This window comes from Procambarus clarkii, chromosome 28, assembly GCF_040958095.1.
Source record: "Procambarus clarkii isolate CNS0578487 chromosome 28, FALCON_Pclarkii_2.0, whole genome shotgun sequence".
NCBI classification, from domain to species: Eukaryota; Metazoa; Arthropoda; class Malacostraca; order Decapoda; family Cambaridae; genus Procambarus; species Procambarus clarkii.
In genome coordinates, this window is record NC_091177.1 from 16,558,833 (window position 1) to 16,575,441 (window position 16,609).

Below are 16,609 nucleotides of genomic sequence, written 5' to 3' on the forward strand. Positions count from 1 at the left end.
CACACACATGCATACACTCACACACACACAACGTTTCTGTACACCAGTTGATTGACGGTTGAGAGGCGAGACCAAAGAGCCGAAGCTGAACCCCCGCAAATACAACTAGGTGAGTACAATCACATATACACGCACGCTGCCATGCACTCATACAAATGAGCACTCAAATGCACATACAAATGCACATATATGCACATCATACACGCACACACACACACACACACACACACACACACACACACACACACACACACACACACACACACACACACACACACACACAACAATCAGCTCCCCTCTGAAAAAAATTAAAAATCTATAGACTGTCATGCCATGCGCATGAAACCACGATCTCGACGCATGCGCCTCCATGAGACTGTCGATGCCGTCGGGCTCCGAGGAATACCCGCCTGACAGGATCAGTGGAGGGTCCATGCGCCTGATATCTCTGATGCTCTGCTATGCTCCTCGCTTCCTAATACTTTGGTCAATCATGTCAGTCATTCCTTCAACGATGGGGTCGAACTGGTCGTATCCTTATACTTTGGTCTGTCATACCAGTCATTTCCTCATATTTTGCGCTGACATGTCAGTCATTTCCTCATACTTTGCCCTGACTTGCCAGTCATTTCCTCATACTTTGCTCTGACATGCCATTCATTTCCTCATACTTTGCGCTGATATGCCAGACATTTATTCCTACTTTGCGCTGACATGCCAGTCATTTCTTCATACTTGGCGCTGACATGCCAGTCATTTCCTCATACTTTGCGCTGACATGCCAGTCATTTCTTCATACTTTGCGCTGACATGCCAATCATTTCCTCATACTTTGCGCTGACATGCCAGTCATTTCTTCATACTTTGCTCTCACATGCTAGTCATTTCCTCAAACTTTGCGCTGACATGCTAGTCATTTCCTCAAACTTTGCGCTGACATGCCAGTCATTTCCTCATACTTTGCTCTCACATGCTAGTCATTTCCTCAAACTTTGCGCTTACATGTCAGTCATTTCCTCAAACTTTGCGCTGACATGCCAGTCATTTCCTCATACTTTGTTACTGCTTAACATACAGTATACTCCGTAACATGATGTTTGTGTGGGCGGGTTTAGCCTATTCCGTTCTGTTTGTACAAATGTAAGATTATTCTGCGGTGGTTTTTGTACATTAGAGATTTTCTGCAGTTATTCGTGTATATTAAAGTATATTCTGCCGTTATTCGTGTATATGAATGTATATTCTGCCGTTATCTGCGAATATGTTCAGTATATTTTGCCGTTATCTGAGTATATTCCAGAATATTCTAACGTTGATTGTGTATATGGGTGATGTATCTTTACCTCGTGGAAGTATTTGGGGTATATTTTACGGTTTTTGTGTATTTTGTGGGGTATATCCTTCCGTTTCTCGTGTATTGGATATAACCTGAGTTTTTTAATGTGGATATAATATGGCGTTTTTTTCATTTGTGGGATATAGTAGGTGTATAGCATGGTATCATTTGTGCCTCTTGGGTATATCCTGCAGATATTACTGTGCATATGGTGTTATATCCTGGCACTTTTCCTGTATGTGTGGTATATCCGGCCGATATTTTTGTGCATGGAGATATACATCCCGGTCATAGTTGTGTACATGGGAATATATATTCTGGTCTATTTTTATAAAGGGAAATATATCCTAGTCATATTTGTGTATATAGGAATATGCACTGTTGTTGTTTGTGAATATAGGGGATATTCACAACTGCTATCTTTACATACCAAGATTCATCCTGGTTCATTATGTATATTGACATGAATCCTGTTTTCACTTGTGTTTGATAAGGAGTATACACGGCCTATTTCGCTCAAAGCAGGTGTATTCATTCTTGTATAGGTTTATGTTCAAATGTATACAGTCGCTGACTGGATTTTGGGGTGACGTTTCTAGTCTATATTGAATTTATTTGGCTGTATTCTGTAGTTAAATTAGGTGGTTAATTAACACACTAAGAGGGCAGAATTAATCGAATACCATCAGGAGTAATACTGGTCGGATAGCATTGTATGGCAACATTGGTCGACTAGCAATGTATGGCACACTGGTCGACTAGAAATTTATGGCAACACTTGTCGAATAGCAGTGTATGGCAACACTGGTCGACTAACAATGTTTGGCAACACTGGTCGACTAGCAATGTATGGCAACACTGGTCGACTAGCAATGTATGGCAGCACTGGTCGACTAGCAATGTATGGCAACACTGGACGACTAGCAGTGTATGGCAACACTGGTCGACTAACAATGTATGGCAACACTGGTCGACTAGCAATGTATGGCAACACTGGTCGACTAGCAATGTATGGCAACACTGGACGACTAGCAATGTATGGCAACACTGGTCGACTAGCAATGTATGGCAACACTGGTCGACTAGCAATGTATGGCAACACTGGTCGACTAGCAATGTATGGCAACACTGGTCGACTAGCAATGTATGGCAACACTGGTCGACTAGCAATGTATGGCAACACTGGACGACTAGCAATGTATGGCAACACTGGTCGACTAGCAATGTATGGCAACACTGGACGACTAGCAATGTATGGCAACACTGGTCGAATGACGTGCATACATGAAAAAAAATTTATTGCTTGGTGAACAATATATAAATGGTCAGCTTTAGTATGGCTTTTAAACGCATGCGTTCTCATAAATGCGCGAGCATGCACTCGTCCAACTGTATATGTACATACACATACATTCGTGTATACATACACATATATTCATATATGCATGCACATTTATACAAGTATCCATACAACCATGCATATTTACACAAATATATATTTTAGGTATATACAATCAAACATATATTTATACATGTATATAAATGTGACACATGACTGTAAATGTATACATATACAAGCAGATACACGCACTCCACACACGAACATACACGCGCGCACACACACAAACACACACACACGTACACATGTGTGTATGGTTTGAAACTGGGTATGGAGTCTGCTTCCACCACATCACTGCTTAATGTATTCCATTTGTTAACTACTCTGACACTGAACAAATTCTTACAAATGTCTCTGAAAACATGTATACTCAGCCAACTAGGTGAGTGCAGATGTCCACAGAGACATTAGAAAAATTTGTTCAGTGTCAGAGTTATTAACTGATGGAATGCATTAAGCAGTGATGTGTTGGAGGCTGACTCCATACACAGTTTCAAAAGCAGTTAAGGCAGAATTCAGTAGTCTCAGGAACCTGTACATTAATTGATTGACAGTTAAGAGGCGGAACCAAAGAGCCGAAGCTCATCTCCCGAAAGCACAACTATGTGAGTGCAACAACTTGGTGAGTACACACGCACACACACACACACACACACACACACACACACACACACACACGCACGCACGCACACACACACACACACACACACACACACACACACACACACACACACACACACACCTACACACACACACACACACACACACTCTCACACACGAAGGCTCAGGAATCTGCACACCAGTTGGTTGACAGTTGAGAGGCGGGACCAAAGAGACAAACCTCAACCCCCGCAAGCACAATTAGATCTTCTTGAGGTTATCTTGAGATGATTTCGGGGCCTTTATAGTGTCCCCGCGGCCCGGTCCTCGACCAGGCCTCCACCCCCAGGAAGCAGCCCGTGACAGCTGACTAACTCCCAGGTACCTATTTACTGATAGGTAATAGGTAACTGATAGGTAACAGGGGCATTCAGGGTGAAAGAAACTTTGCCCATTTGTTTCTGCCTCGTGCGGGAATTGAACCCGCGCCACAGAATTACGAGTCCTGCGCGCTATCCACCAGGCTACGAGGCCCCCCGAGGCCCGAGGCGAGATGAGTACACACACACACACACACACGTTGCGTAATTGACACACATTTTCTCTGTCTATCTGTCACTATGTCTCCGTCTCCGTCTCCGTCTCTCTCTCTCTCTCTCTCTCTCTCTCTCTCTCTCTCTCTCTCTCTCTCTCTCTCTCTCTCTCTCTCTCTCTCTCTCTCTCTCTCTCTTAACTTTAAAGAGTTCCAAAGTCAGTGTTATTTAATATGTCACTATCTATAAGTGTGTTACTCTCAGTGTGAGCGCTTCTGAGTACATGACATGCGTGACACGAGAATGAGTATGTCTGTGTATGACACGTGTGTTAGCATGAGTGTATAATTTCTATATCTGAATGTGCAATCACGTGTAGGATTAGTAGTATGTGCAGGTGTACACGTTTGAAAGCCAGACATATGAATGTCCACGCGTGTGTAGGTCAGATATATAAATATGCACGCGCGCAATAATCCAGTATGTGCATATATATATATATATATATATATATATATATATATATATATATATATATATATATATATATATATATATATATATATATATATATAATATGTGTTTATTCATTCATGCGTCACAGCGCTCGGTCTTTACATTACGAATGGAAGTAACTTTCACGACCTGTGCCCCCAGCGCATCCCTCGGCCTACAGTGCATCCCTGTACCTTCCTGCGTCTCTCTGGTATAGTTGCTTCAAAAGTATCTTCTCTGCCTTTTCTTTTTTATTTGATCTGTAATGAAAAATGCTGGGCTTTTCCACCTTGTTTATGTCGGTATTTTATACGTTGTGATTATGATACCTTTATTCCTGCCTTCAAATACTGTTAGATTTTCAGTTCACCTAACGGTCTTTAATAATATAGCTTCTTGCCCGCGCATTTCTGGCATTAGTCTGGCTGCAGATCTCTGCAGATCTCGATGTGCAATCGTTGCTTAACTATCGGTGACTACGACACTACGGCAGGTCGGTATAAGGTCCGGTCTCCCACCCTGCACACCGGCAGCGTCTTTAATCACTTGATTGAATTTGATTGAATTTGTCGGTGGGTGATGCTTCCGTTTCTTCCCTCAGTGCAGTCCACGTGTTGATCACCTTTATAGCGGAAGAATATTCCTTAAACAGTTATTTGGTTTTGTGCCGGTGGGGTTTATGTTGGCGTTATATTCACTGCCAAGTCTCTTATAATGCTTCACATGATGGGGATCCCATACAGGTGTAGCATGATGGTGCTTCACATGATGGGGGTCCCATACAGGTGTAGCATGATGGTGCTTCACATGATGGGGATCCCATACAGGTGTAGCATGATGGTGCTTCACATGATGGGGATCCCATACAGGTGTAGCATGATGGTGCTTCACATGATGGGGCCCATACAGGTGTAGCATGATGGTGCTTCACATGATGGGGATCCCATACAGGTGTAGCATGATGGTGCTTCACATGATGGGGATCCCATACAGGTGTAGCATGATGGTGCTTCACATGATGGGGCCCATACAGGTGTAGCATGATGGTGCTTCACATGATGGGGATCCCATACAGGTGTAGCATGATGGTGCTTCACATGATGGGGATCCCATACAGGTGTAGCATGATGGTGCTTCACATGATGGGGCCCATACAGGTGTAGCATGATGGTGCTTCACATGATGGGGATCCCATACAGGTGTAGCATGATGGTGCTTCACATGATGGGGATCCCATACAGGTGTAGCATGATGGTGCTTCACATGATGGGGGTCCCATACAGGTGTAGCATGATGGTGCTTCACATGATGGGGATCCCATACAGGTGTAGCATGATGGTGCTTCACATGATGGGGATCCCATACAGGTGTAGCATGATGGTGCTTCACATGATGGGGATCCCATATAGGTGTAGCATGATGGTGCTTCACATGATGGGGGTCCCATACAGGTGTAGCATGATGGTGCTTCACATGATGGGGGTCCCATACAGGTGTAGCATGATGGTGCTTCACATGATGGGGCCCATACAGGTGTAGCATGATGGTGCTTCACATGATGGGGCCCATACAGGTGTAGCATGATGGTGCTTCACATGATGGGGGTCCCATACAGGTGTAGCATGAGGGTGCTTCACATGATGGGGGTCCCATACAGGTGTAGCATGATGGTGCTTCACATGATGGGGGTCCCATACAGGTGTAGCATGATGGTGCTTCACATGATGGGGGTCCCATACAGGTGTAGCATGATGGTGCTTCACATGATGGGGCCCATACAGGTGTAGCATGATGGTGCTTCACATGATGGGGCCCATACAGGTGTAGCATGATGGTGCTTCACATGATGGGGCCCATACAGGTGTAGCATGATGGTGCTTCACATGATGGGGGTCCCATACAGGTGTAGCATGATGGTGCTTCACATGATGGGGGTCCCATACAGGTGTAGCATGATGGTGCTTCACATGATGGGGGTCCCATACAGGTGTAGCATGATGGTGCTTCACATGATGGGGCCCATACAGGTGTAGCGTGATGGTGCTTCACATGATGGGGCCCATACAGGTGTAGCATGATGGTGCGTCACATGATGGGGGTCCCATACAGGTGTAGCATGATGGTGCTTCACATGATGGGGGTCCCATATTGGCGCTGCCTCTTTCATGACCTATCGACAGTAAATATATTTATCAAAATATTCCTTGCTAAGGTGTTTTTCAACGCTGAATGGGTTATTCTTATTTTGACGACGTTTCTGAAGTTATTATATATATATGCATATGTATGTGTGTGCACACATGTGTATGTTTGTGTGTATGTTTGTACGTGTGAGCGGGTGAGTATGTTTTTGCAATATTTTATTAACTATTATCAGCAACCTTTAATCGGTGTACGAACACATTTGCACATACATGCACATTTGCACATACATGCACATTTGCACATACATGCACATATATGCATACATGCACATACACACACAAGCACACTCATGCACATACTTGTATACACTCATGTGTACGCGTGCATATGAGTATGTGTATGCATGTATGTTCGCATACAGGCTGAAGGCTGATAACGCTATAAACATTTTGACTTTCTCGATTATTTTAAGATGACAGACTTTGGTCTCTAATGGCTTGACATATTTCTGCTCGCGTCTGACGGTTGAGTGACAACTAAATGAGATTATGATGACCATGTCAAACATTTCCAGTTTTATTCTTCAATTAGAAGATTCTTAACACATTGACTGGCTCCCACCCCCCTCTCTTCTCTCTACTTGTCTCCCCTCACGTTCTCTTCTCTACCACTTCTCTCTCTTCTCTTCTAGTCCTTTCATTTCTTCCTCTCATGTTCTCTCACCTCCTGTTCTTCCCTCACCACCCGCTTCTGTGTCGTTCATGTCCCCATCGGAATGAACAAACTAATAATTAGTGGATTATAAGGTAATAGGAGCTGCTAGGAGGAAGGGTATGGTCGTCCTGGCACCGGTCACCCCTTCGTCACCTGGCCACGGTGTCACTCTAAAAGTTAGGAGTCGTTGGGACCTCTGTGTGCCACTTTGGGGCCTCTGTGTGCCACTTTGGGGCCTCTGTGTGCCACTTTGGGGCCTCTGTGTGCCACTTTGGGACCTCTGTGTGCCACTTTGGGGCCTCTGTGTGCCACTTTGGGGCCTCTGTGTGCCACTTTGGGGCCTCTGTGTGCCACTTTGGGACCTCTGTGTGCCACTTTGGGGCCTCTGTGTGCCACTTTGGGGCCTCTGTGTGCCACTTTGGGGCCTCTGTGTGCCACTTTGGGGCCTCTGTGTGCCACTTTGGGACCTCTGTGTGCCACTTTGGGACCTCTATGTGCCACTTTTGGGACATTTGTGTGCCACTTTGGGACTTCTATGGGCCACTTTGGGACATCTGTGTGCAGCTTAGGGACCTCTGTGGGCCACTTTGGGACTTTCCCCGCCCAGACGCTTATGGTGCACACATACTCCCACTCACGCCAGTATGCGCGCCTGGTGGCTAACACTCAAGAATCTGCGGCAGAGTTTTTTTTCACCCTGATGCTCCTGTTACCTAGCAGTAAATAGGTACCTGGGAGTTAGACAGCTGCTACGGGCTGCTTCCTGGAGGTGTGTGTGAAAAAATATGAATGTTGATTGATTGACGGTTGAGAGGCGGGCCGAAAGAGTAAAGCTCAACCCCCGCAAGCACAACTAGATGAACACGACGAAATGCACTCGCACAAACACATACACACATGTACAATACATAAAGGCGGGGTCCAAGAGCTAACAGCTCGATCCTGCATAGACAAATAGTGAACACACACACACACACGCACACACACGTACACACACACACATTAGGGGCCTTGTAGCCTGGTGGATAGCGCGCAGGACTCGTAATTCTGTGGCGCGGGTTCGATTCCCGCACGAGGCAGAAACAAATGGGCAAAGTTTCTTTCACCCTAAGTGCCCCTGTTACCTAGCAGTAAATAGGTACCTGGGAGTTAGACAGCTGCTACGGGCTGCTTCCTGGAGGTGTGTGCGAAAAAATATGAATGTTGATTGATTGACGGTTGAGAGGCGGGCCGAAAGAGCAAAGCTCAACCCCCGCAAAAACACAACTAGTAAACACACACACACACACACACACACACGTACACACACACACACACACACACACATACACACACACACACACACACACACACACACACACACGTACACACACACACACACACACACACACACACACACACACACACACACACACACACACACACACACACACACACACACACACACGGCACACATGATACACTCACTCGCCCCTTGACAAAACCCGGGGAGAATTGAGTGGGAACCAACCCATAACTGCTCGTCCCTGTTCGTCGAGCAGCAACTGGGGACCTGGTACTAAAACCGATTGGCAGGACGCGTTCCAGGACCAACCAAGTGGAACCCGGCCTACCGTGACCCGCGGTGACACCCTCACCCCCCCCCCCCCCTCACAACACTTGGAAAGTGTCTTCATCTGTACTCACAGTGCGAGAGAGTGGGGAGGAGGAGGGGATATTGATGGGGAATGAGGGGGGGTAGAAGGGGAGAGGTTAGAGCGGGGGATGCACGTGTGTGTTTTTGTGCGTTGTGTCGTCTTGTGCCCCTTCACCCCTTCCCCTCCCGTTTATTTTTTTGTGTAATGCGCCTCAATGGGTGCCATTTGAGTGTCTCTGGGGTGCGCAACTGGGGTGGTACTGCTGGTGCCTAGAGAAAGTGCCACGGGGGGACGGGGGGGGGGGAGGGAAGGTGGCACAGGAGGTGCCTAAGGACAGTGCTTAAGTGTAAGTGCCACTAGGGGGGGGGGTGGCACTGGAGGTGCCTAAGAGGGGGTGACAGAGGAGGGCCGCGCGTAGTGTGCCGTCATTACTGTCCGCTCTCCGCCCAGGTAAAATATTTATGTATACGTCCTTGACTACCTCCAACATGCGCGTCTTTCAGGCGTGTGCGTGCGTGTTTTCGCGATTCTCGTACACACATGCGTTCATTTCGAGTGCGTGTGCGTTGTTTTCGTGCGCTACTTGAGCTACTAATAACAATGACAAATTCAAAAAGAAATTAAATTTCATTAACATTAAGGAAAATTATTTGAAGCCAATACTAAAGATATTTTATAAGTTGTATAATGTAAAACACGTCTTTTCTATCCTCTGTTTAGTTTTTGCCTTCGACAGGGCACCTGTAGGAGTGATGGGAGCCACGAGCTGTTATCCTGTATCAGTTCACACGAAGCCAAGTATTAGAAACTTACGAGTTAATGATTCTCATTGTTTTTCATTAGGAAAAACTTAGTTTAATGCTTTGTTAAAATTAATTTAGCAGATGGTGAAGCAGGAGACAAGTGTCTATCATGGCCTGCATATGTCTATCAGGACCTACATATGTCTGTCAGGGCCTACATATGTCTCTCAAGGTCTACATATGTCTCTCAGGGCCTACATATGTCTGTCAGGGCCTACATATGTCTCTCAAGGTCTACATATGTCTCTCAGGGCCTACATATGTCTCTCAGGGCCTACATATGTCTCTCAAGGTCTACATATGCCTCTCAGGGCCTACATATGTCTCTCAGGGCCTACATATGTGTATCAGGGCCTACATATTATCACATGACGAATTCTCGGGGATCTTCGATTTGCGCTGATATGTTTCAGACGCGGTTCAGCCTAGGAATGAATGATCATTGCTGAGGATATGTTCTTGAAACTGGCCTATAGCATTGCCAGCATGAGTCTCATGTTGAGTGAGCGCCTTGAGTTGTGAATGCCGTCTCCAGCTTGCCCACAATCTTGGGCCTGGCCGGTGGGGAAGCTTGCGAACACTGGCTTAATACTGAGCAGCCATATGATGAAGGCTTCAGTGTATTGACCCGATCACTCGAGGAGAGTCCCACCTTACGAAGAGTCGTCACATATCATTCTCTGTCACTTGCTGCAATAAGATTAAGCATGAAGGTGGAGGGGGGTTGGTAATCCAAGAAAGTGGTGCATATTTAAGATGCGAGCGAAGTTGAGCTTCATATAATATTTTGCACAAAGTTATGTTTAGCTCCTTAACATACTTTAAGATTCTTGGCTGCCTTGCTTGTTGGGGTTAGCATGGGGTTATATAGACGAACGCGACGTTTCTCATCCTTATCCATAGCCTTGTCCAAGAAAACACAAGGAAGACTCAAATCCCAGGCAGGGCGAGACGTATGTGCAAGTCTCCTTACACCCGTTGCCTCTGTTCACCTAGCCGTGATTAGGAACCTGGGAGTTAGTCGACTGTTGTGGGTGGCATCCTGAGCAATGGTAAAGCGCTAAATATATCCCAGGTATACTCTAATATACCACAAACGCCGCAGGGCACAGCACGAGGAAAATAGTCGCAAGGCTGCACATGCCGCAAGGCAAAGACACTAGAGCCGCAAGGCAAAGACACTAGAGCCGCAAGGCAAAGACACTAGAGCCGCAAGGCAAAGACACTAGAGCCGAAAGGCAAAGACACTAGAGCCGAAAGGCAAAGACACTAGAGCCGCAAGGCAAAGACACTAGAGCCGCAAGGCAAAGACACTAGAGCCGCAAGGCAAAGACACTAGAGCCGAAAGGCAAAGACACTAGAGCCGCAAGGCAAAGACACTAGAGCCGAAAGGCAAAGACACTAGAGCCGCAAGGCAAAGACACTAGAGCCGCAAGACAAAGACACTAGAGCCGCAAGACAAAGACACTAGAGCCACAAGGCAAAGACACTAGAGCCGCAAGGCAAAGACACTAGAGCCACAAGACAAAGACACTAGAGCCGAAAGACAAAGACACTAGAGCCGCAAGACAAAGACACTAGAGCCGAAAGACAAAGACACTAGAGCCGCAAGACAAAGATACTAGAGCCGCAAGACAAAGACACTAGAGCCGCAAGGCCGCTGCAACGAGTGGGCCGGAAGGTCCCAGAGTCAAAGAGTGGGTTCACGCCCAAAGTCAGAGAGTGGGTTCACGCCCAAAGTCAAAGAATGGGTTTACGCCCAAAGTCAGAGAGTGGGTTCACGCCCAAAGTCAGAGAGTGGGTTCACGCCCGAAGTCAGAGAGTGGGTTCACGCCCGAAGTCAGAGAGTGGGTTCACGCCCAAAGTCAGAGAGTGGGTTCACGCCCAAAGTCAGAGAATGGGTTCACGCCCAAAGTCAAAGAATGGGTTTACGCCCAAAGTCAAAGAGTGGGTTCACGCCCAAACAAAGTAGCTACTATTACACACACACACACACACACAGGCTCAGTCATACACAGATACACACTGCTAAAGAGACCGATCCCAAGCAGGTGAGGAGAACATTTAGAACAGATAATTTTTTTCCTCAAGGCACCAGCATGTTTCTAGCAAAGAAAAGTATTGCTTGACAATCTTGCTGGATATCTTCAATAAGATGGCCGAAATCAAATAAGAGAGGGAGGGAGGGATGAATAGACTGAATATTCCTCGACTGTTAGAAGGCATTCGGTACGGTCTCGTACTTAAGACTCCTACTCAGACTAGAGAAGCAGCAGGAGTATCTTGAAGAGTCGTAAAGGGGGTCAGAGAGTGTCTCTCAGGAGGGAAACAAAGGGTTATAGTGAGAGCAGAGACATAGGAGTGGAGAGAGGTTATGGGTAGAGTACCACAAAGGTCACTTCTATACGGCACGTCCTGTTTCTAATGTATATGTCAACGACCTGACAGAGGAAATTGGCTCCTTCATATCAATGTTTGGAGACGATGCAAAACTTAAGAGAAGAGCCAGGACAGGGATATATTGTGATGCATACCAAACGGATTTGGACACACGCCAGAAGTGGTGTGAAAATGGCGGCCAGAATTTAACCCAGCCAAATACAAAGTTATGAGGATTGGAGCAGGAGTGCGAAGGCCAGTACAGCAGTATAGGATGAAGGGAAGATACATTCTTCAATTAGAAAAAGAGAAAGACCTGGGAGTGGACATAACCCCAAGTCTGATGCCAGAAGCCCACATTAGTAGAATAAGAACCCCCCCCCCCCTTTGTATGGCATACTAATACAAAGAGGCTTTCCTGGCCCTTTATGCAGAGATGGTAAAACCTACACTTGAATATGCCTACCCAGAATGGAATCCTTACCTGAAAAAGGACAAGAACCTCGAAAAGTCCAAAGATATGCAACGAGACTCTTTCCGGAGCTGAAGGGATCGAGCATTGAGGACAGACAAAACTAGACCATATCACATAGGAGGAAAGGAGAGATGGGGAGAGGAGGGACATGATAACACACAAGATTCTAAGGGAAACTGACAAAGCAGTGATGTTCGAAACTAGGAACAGCTGAACTAGGTGTCATGGATTAAAAGAGACGCAAATCAGTCTTAGAGACATCAGGAAGAACTTATTTTAGTGTTAGAGCTGTCAGTAAATGGAACAGGTTATACACAGAAATCGCTAAACGTAATTAGAGTCAACATTTAAATGTAAATATGATAAAAGCGTGAGAAAAGAGTTATTGCATTAATCTAAGAACTTTCGGAAGGCGGGGCTAGCTCGACCCTGCCAGCACATCAAGGAGAGTACACACCCAGCCAGACACACACACACACACACACACACACACACACACACACACACACACACACACACACACACACACACACACACACACACACACAGGAATACCATGGGAGGCAGAACTAAGTGGAAAGTCTGTACAAGGCATGATGGACTACATTACCCAGAAGTGTCAGGAGGCAGACAACAGGTTTATTCCGGCCCAGAAAGAAAAAACTGAAAAAAGCAAAAGGAATATCCGTGGTTCAATCATGCATGCAAGGATGCAAGGCAGCTAAGCAAAAGATCATGGGGAATCTACAGAAATAACAGGATACCAGAGAACAGAGAGATATACCAGAGGGCCAGAAAGGGGTACCTCAGTGGTAGGAGAGTCGAAGAGGCAGTTTGAAAATTACACAGCAAATAAAGTCAAGACCCATCCAAAACTACTATACAACCACATCAAGAGGAAAACAACAGTGAAAGAAGAGGTGATAAAACTGAAAAAGGGAGAGAATGGGTACACAGAGAATGACGAAGAGGTGTGTGAAGAACTCAACAAGAGATTCCAAGAGATCTTCACAACAGAGCAAGGGTGACTCCTTATCGCCACCCCTCTTCCTTGAACTAAGAGAGGTGGCGAAAAACAAAGCAGACTTGGAAGATATTTAAATTACCAGAGATGAGGTTAGGAGGTATCTGCTCGATCTAGAAGTGACTTAGGCTGTTGGACTTGATGGAATCTCACAATGGATACTAAAAGAAGGGGCAGAAACACTTTGCATGCTACTGTCTACGGTGTATAACTCGTCACTGGAAACAGGAGTCCTACCAGAGTTGGAAGACAACTTACGTAGTCCCAATATACAAAAGGGGGATAGGTAGGAGGTCCTAAACTACAGGTTGGTGTCCTTAAGGTATATATCATTCAAGGTGATGGAGAATATCGTGAGAAAAAGCCTGGCAGCACATCTGGAGAGAAGGGAATTTGTAATACACCACAAGCAGGTGTCAGGGAAAGCATGTAATGTCTCACAGGTTTAATATAATTCTATAACCAAGCAACAAGCATTAAGCACAAAAGAGAAGGATGGGCAGACTGCATTTTCTTGGACTGTCAGAAAACATTTGACACGGTACCCCATTAGAGGCTGTGTCATAATTTGGAGAAACACGTTGGAGTAAGCTGTAGGGTGTTTCAATGGATAGCGGAGTACCTAAACAACAGGAAGCAGAAAGTTACTGTGAGGGAGGGAGACACCTCAGATTGGCGTGATGTCACCAGCGGGGTCCTACGGGGTTCTGTACTCGGACCTATCTTGTTTCCGATATATATCAATGATCACCAGAGGGTATAGACACATTCCTCTCAATGTTTGCTGATGATGTTAAAATTATAAGAAGGATTAAGACAGAGGAGGACAACAAGAGGCTACAGGATGACCTGGACAGACTGAAGGAATGGTCCAACAAATGGCTACTAAAGATTAACTCGAGTCAATGCAAAGTGATGAATACAGATGTAGGGAGCAGGAGGCCAGACACAAGGTACCAGCTGGGAGAGCCAACCCTTCAGGAGTCAGGAAGAGAGAAAGATCTGGTGGTTGATATCACACCAGACCTCTCCCCTGAAGCCCACATCAAAATCATCGGCGTATGCAAAGCCGATGAACATAATAATTGCCTTCAAAAACTTGTGTAAGAAATTATTTAGAACCTAGTATACCTCATATGTCAGACCAATTATGGAATATGCGGCTCCAGCGTGGAGTTCACATCTAGCCAAACACAAAACGAAGTTAGAAAATGTTCAGAGACATGCCACCAGGCTTGTCCCCGAGCTGAAAGGAATGAGCTACGAAGAAAGATTACTGGAACTGAACCTCACGACACTGGAAGACAGAAGAGTTAGGAGAGACATGATCACTAGGTATAAAATTCCCAGAGAAATTGACAGGGTAGATAAACAGTTTAACACGGGTGGTACGCGAACAAGGGGACACAGGTGGAAACTGAGTACCCAAATGAGCCACAGGGACGTTAAAAAAAAATTTTTAGTGTCAGATTAGTTAACAGATGGAATGAATTAGGCAGTGCTGTGGTGGAGGCTGACTCCATACACAGTTTCAAATGCAGATATTATGATAGAGCCCAGTAGGCACAGGAATCTTAACACCTGTAGACTGACAGTTGATAGGCAGGACCAAAGAGCCAAAGCTCAACCCTCGTAAGCATAACTAGGTGAGTACAACTAGGTAATTACACACACACACACATCCGACCATCCAACACCCCCCCCACACACACACATCCAATCATGCATACCCAACCATACACCCACACCCACACGCACACACACACACACACGCACACACACACACACACACACAAACACACACACACACACACACACAAACACACAGCAAGAAAGAGAGGGGTGGGCAGACTGCGTATTTTTGGATTGCCAGAAAGCCTTTGACACAGTACCACACACGAGGCTAGTAAAAAGCAGGAGGTGCAGGCATGAGTGAAAGGGAAGGTACTCTATTGGAAAAGGGAATACCTAAGTAACAGAAGACACCGAGTCACTGTGAGGGGTGAGGCCTCAGTTTGGCTTGATGTCACCAGTGGAGTCCCGCAGGGTTCAGTCCTTGGACCTATAATGTTTCTGATATATGTAAATGAGCTCCAATAGGGTATAGACTCGTTTCTCTCATTGTTTGCTGATGATGGAAAAAATTATGAGGAGGATTAAAACAGAGGATGATAGTAGGAGGCTACATGATGACCTAGACTGAATGAATGGTCCATCAAATGGCTACTAGAGTTCAACCCGAGTAAATGCAAGGTCATGAAACTAGACGGTGGAAACAGGAGGCCAGACACAGGATGCCGAATGGGAAATTAAGTACTTCATGAAACGGACAGAGAGAAAGATCTAGGAGTTGATATCACACCAAACCTGTCTCCTGAAGTCCACATTAAAAGAATTACATCTGCGGCATACGCGAGGCTAACATCAGAACAGCCTTCAGGAACCTGTGTAAGGAATCATTCAGAAAGTTGTACACAGCATATGTAAGACCTATCCTGGAGTATGCGGCCCCAGCATGGAGCCCGTACCTTGTACCACTAGGCTAGTCCCAGAACTAAGAGGCATGAGTTACGAGGAAAGGCTGCGTGAAATGCACATCACGACACTGGAAGACAGAAGAGTAACAGGAGACATGATCACTACCTACAAAATTATCAGAGGAACTGATAGGGTAGATAAGGATAAAGTTTTTAACACGGGAGGTACGCGAACAAGGGGACACAGGTGGAAACTGAGTACCCAAATGAGCCACATGGACGTTAGAAAGAACGTTTTCAGTAGTCAGAGTTAACAGATGGAATGCATTAGATAGTGATGTGATGGAGGCTAACTCCATACATTATTTCAAAGGTTGATATGATAGAGCCAAGTAGGCTCAGGAATCTGATCACCAGTTGATTGACAGTTGAGAGGCGGGGCCAAACAGCCAGAGCTCAACCCCCGCAAGCACAATTAGGTGAGTACACACATAGATGCAACTCCCTCTCCGAAAACTTCGTTGGAAATAATCTCAAAAACCCGAGTTGCATTACGAGGACATAATGGATAATAAATAACCTGTAACTTAGT

The 16,609-nt window shown here is 45.8% G+C and overlaps 2 protein-coding genes across 5 annotated transcripts in view; one reads left to right on the forward strand and one right to left on the reverse strand.

The window, feature by feature from the left end:
• Window positions 1-16,609, forward strand: part of LOC123754899 (POU domain, class 6, transcription factor 2) — a 1,116,985-nt gene that overhangs the window by 167,157 nt on the left and 933,219 nt on the right. The gene's annotated exons all lie outside the window — the stretch shown is intronic.
• On the reverse strand, window positions 2,103-2,618 carry LOC123754843 (uncharacterized). The gene has a single exon (XM_045737182.2). The coding sequence runs from the start codon at window positions 2,616-2,618 to the stop codon at window positions 2,103-2,105; it is 516 nt and encodes a 171-aa protein (XP_045593138.2).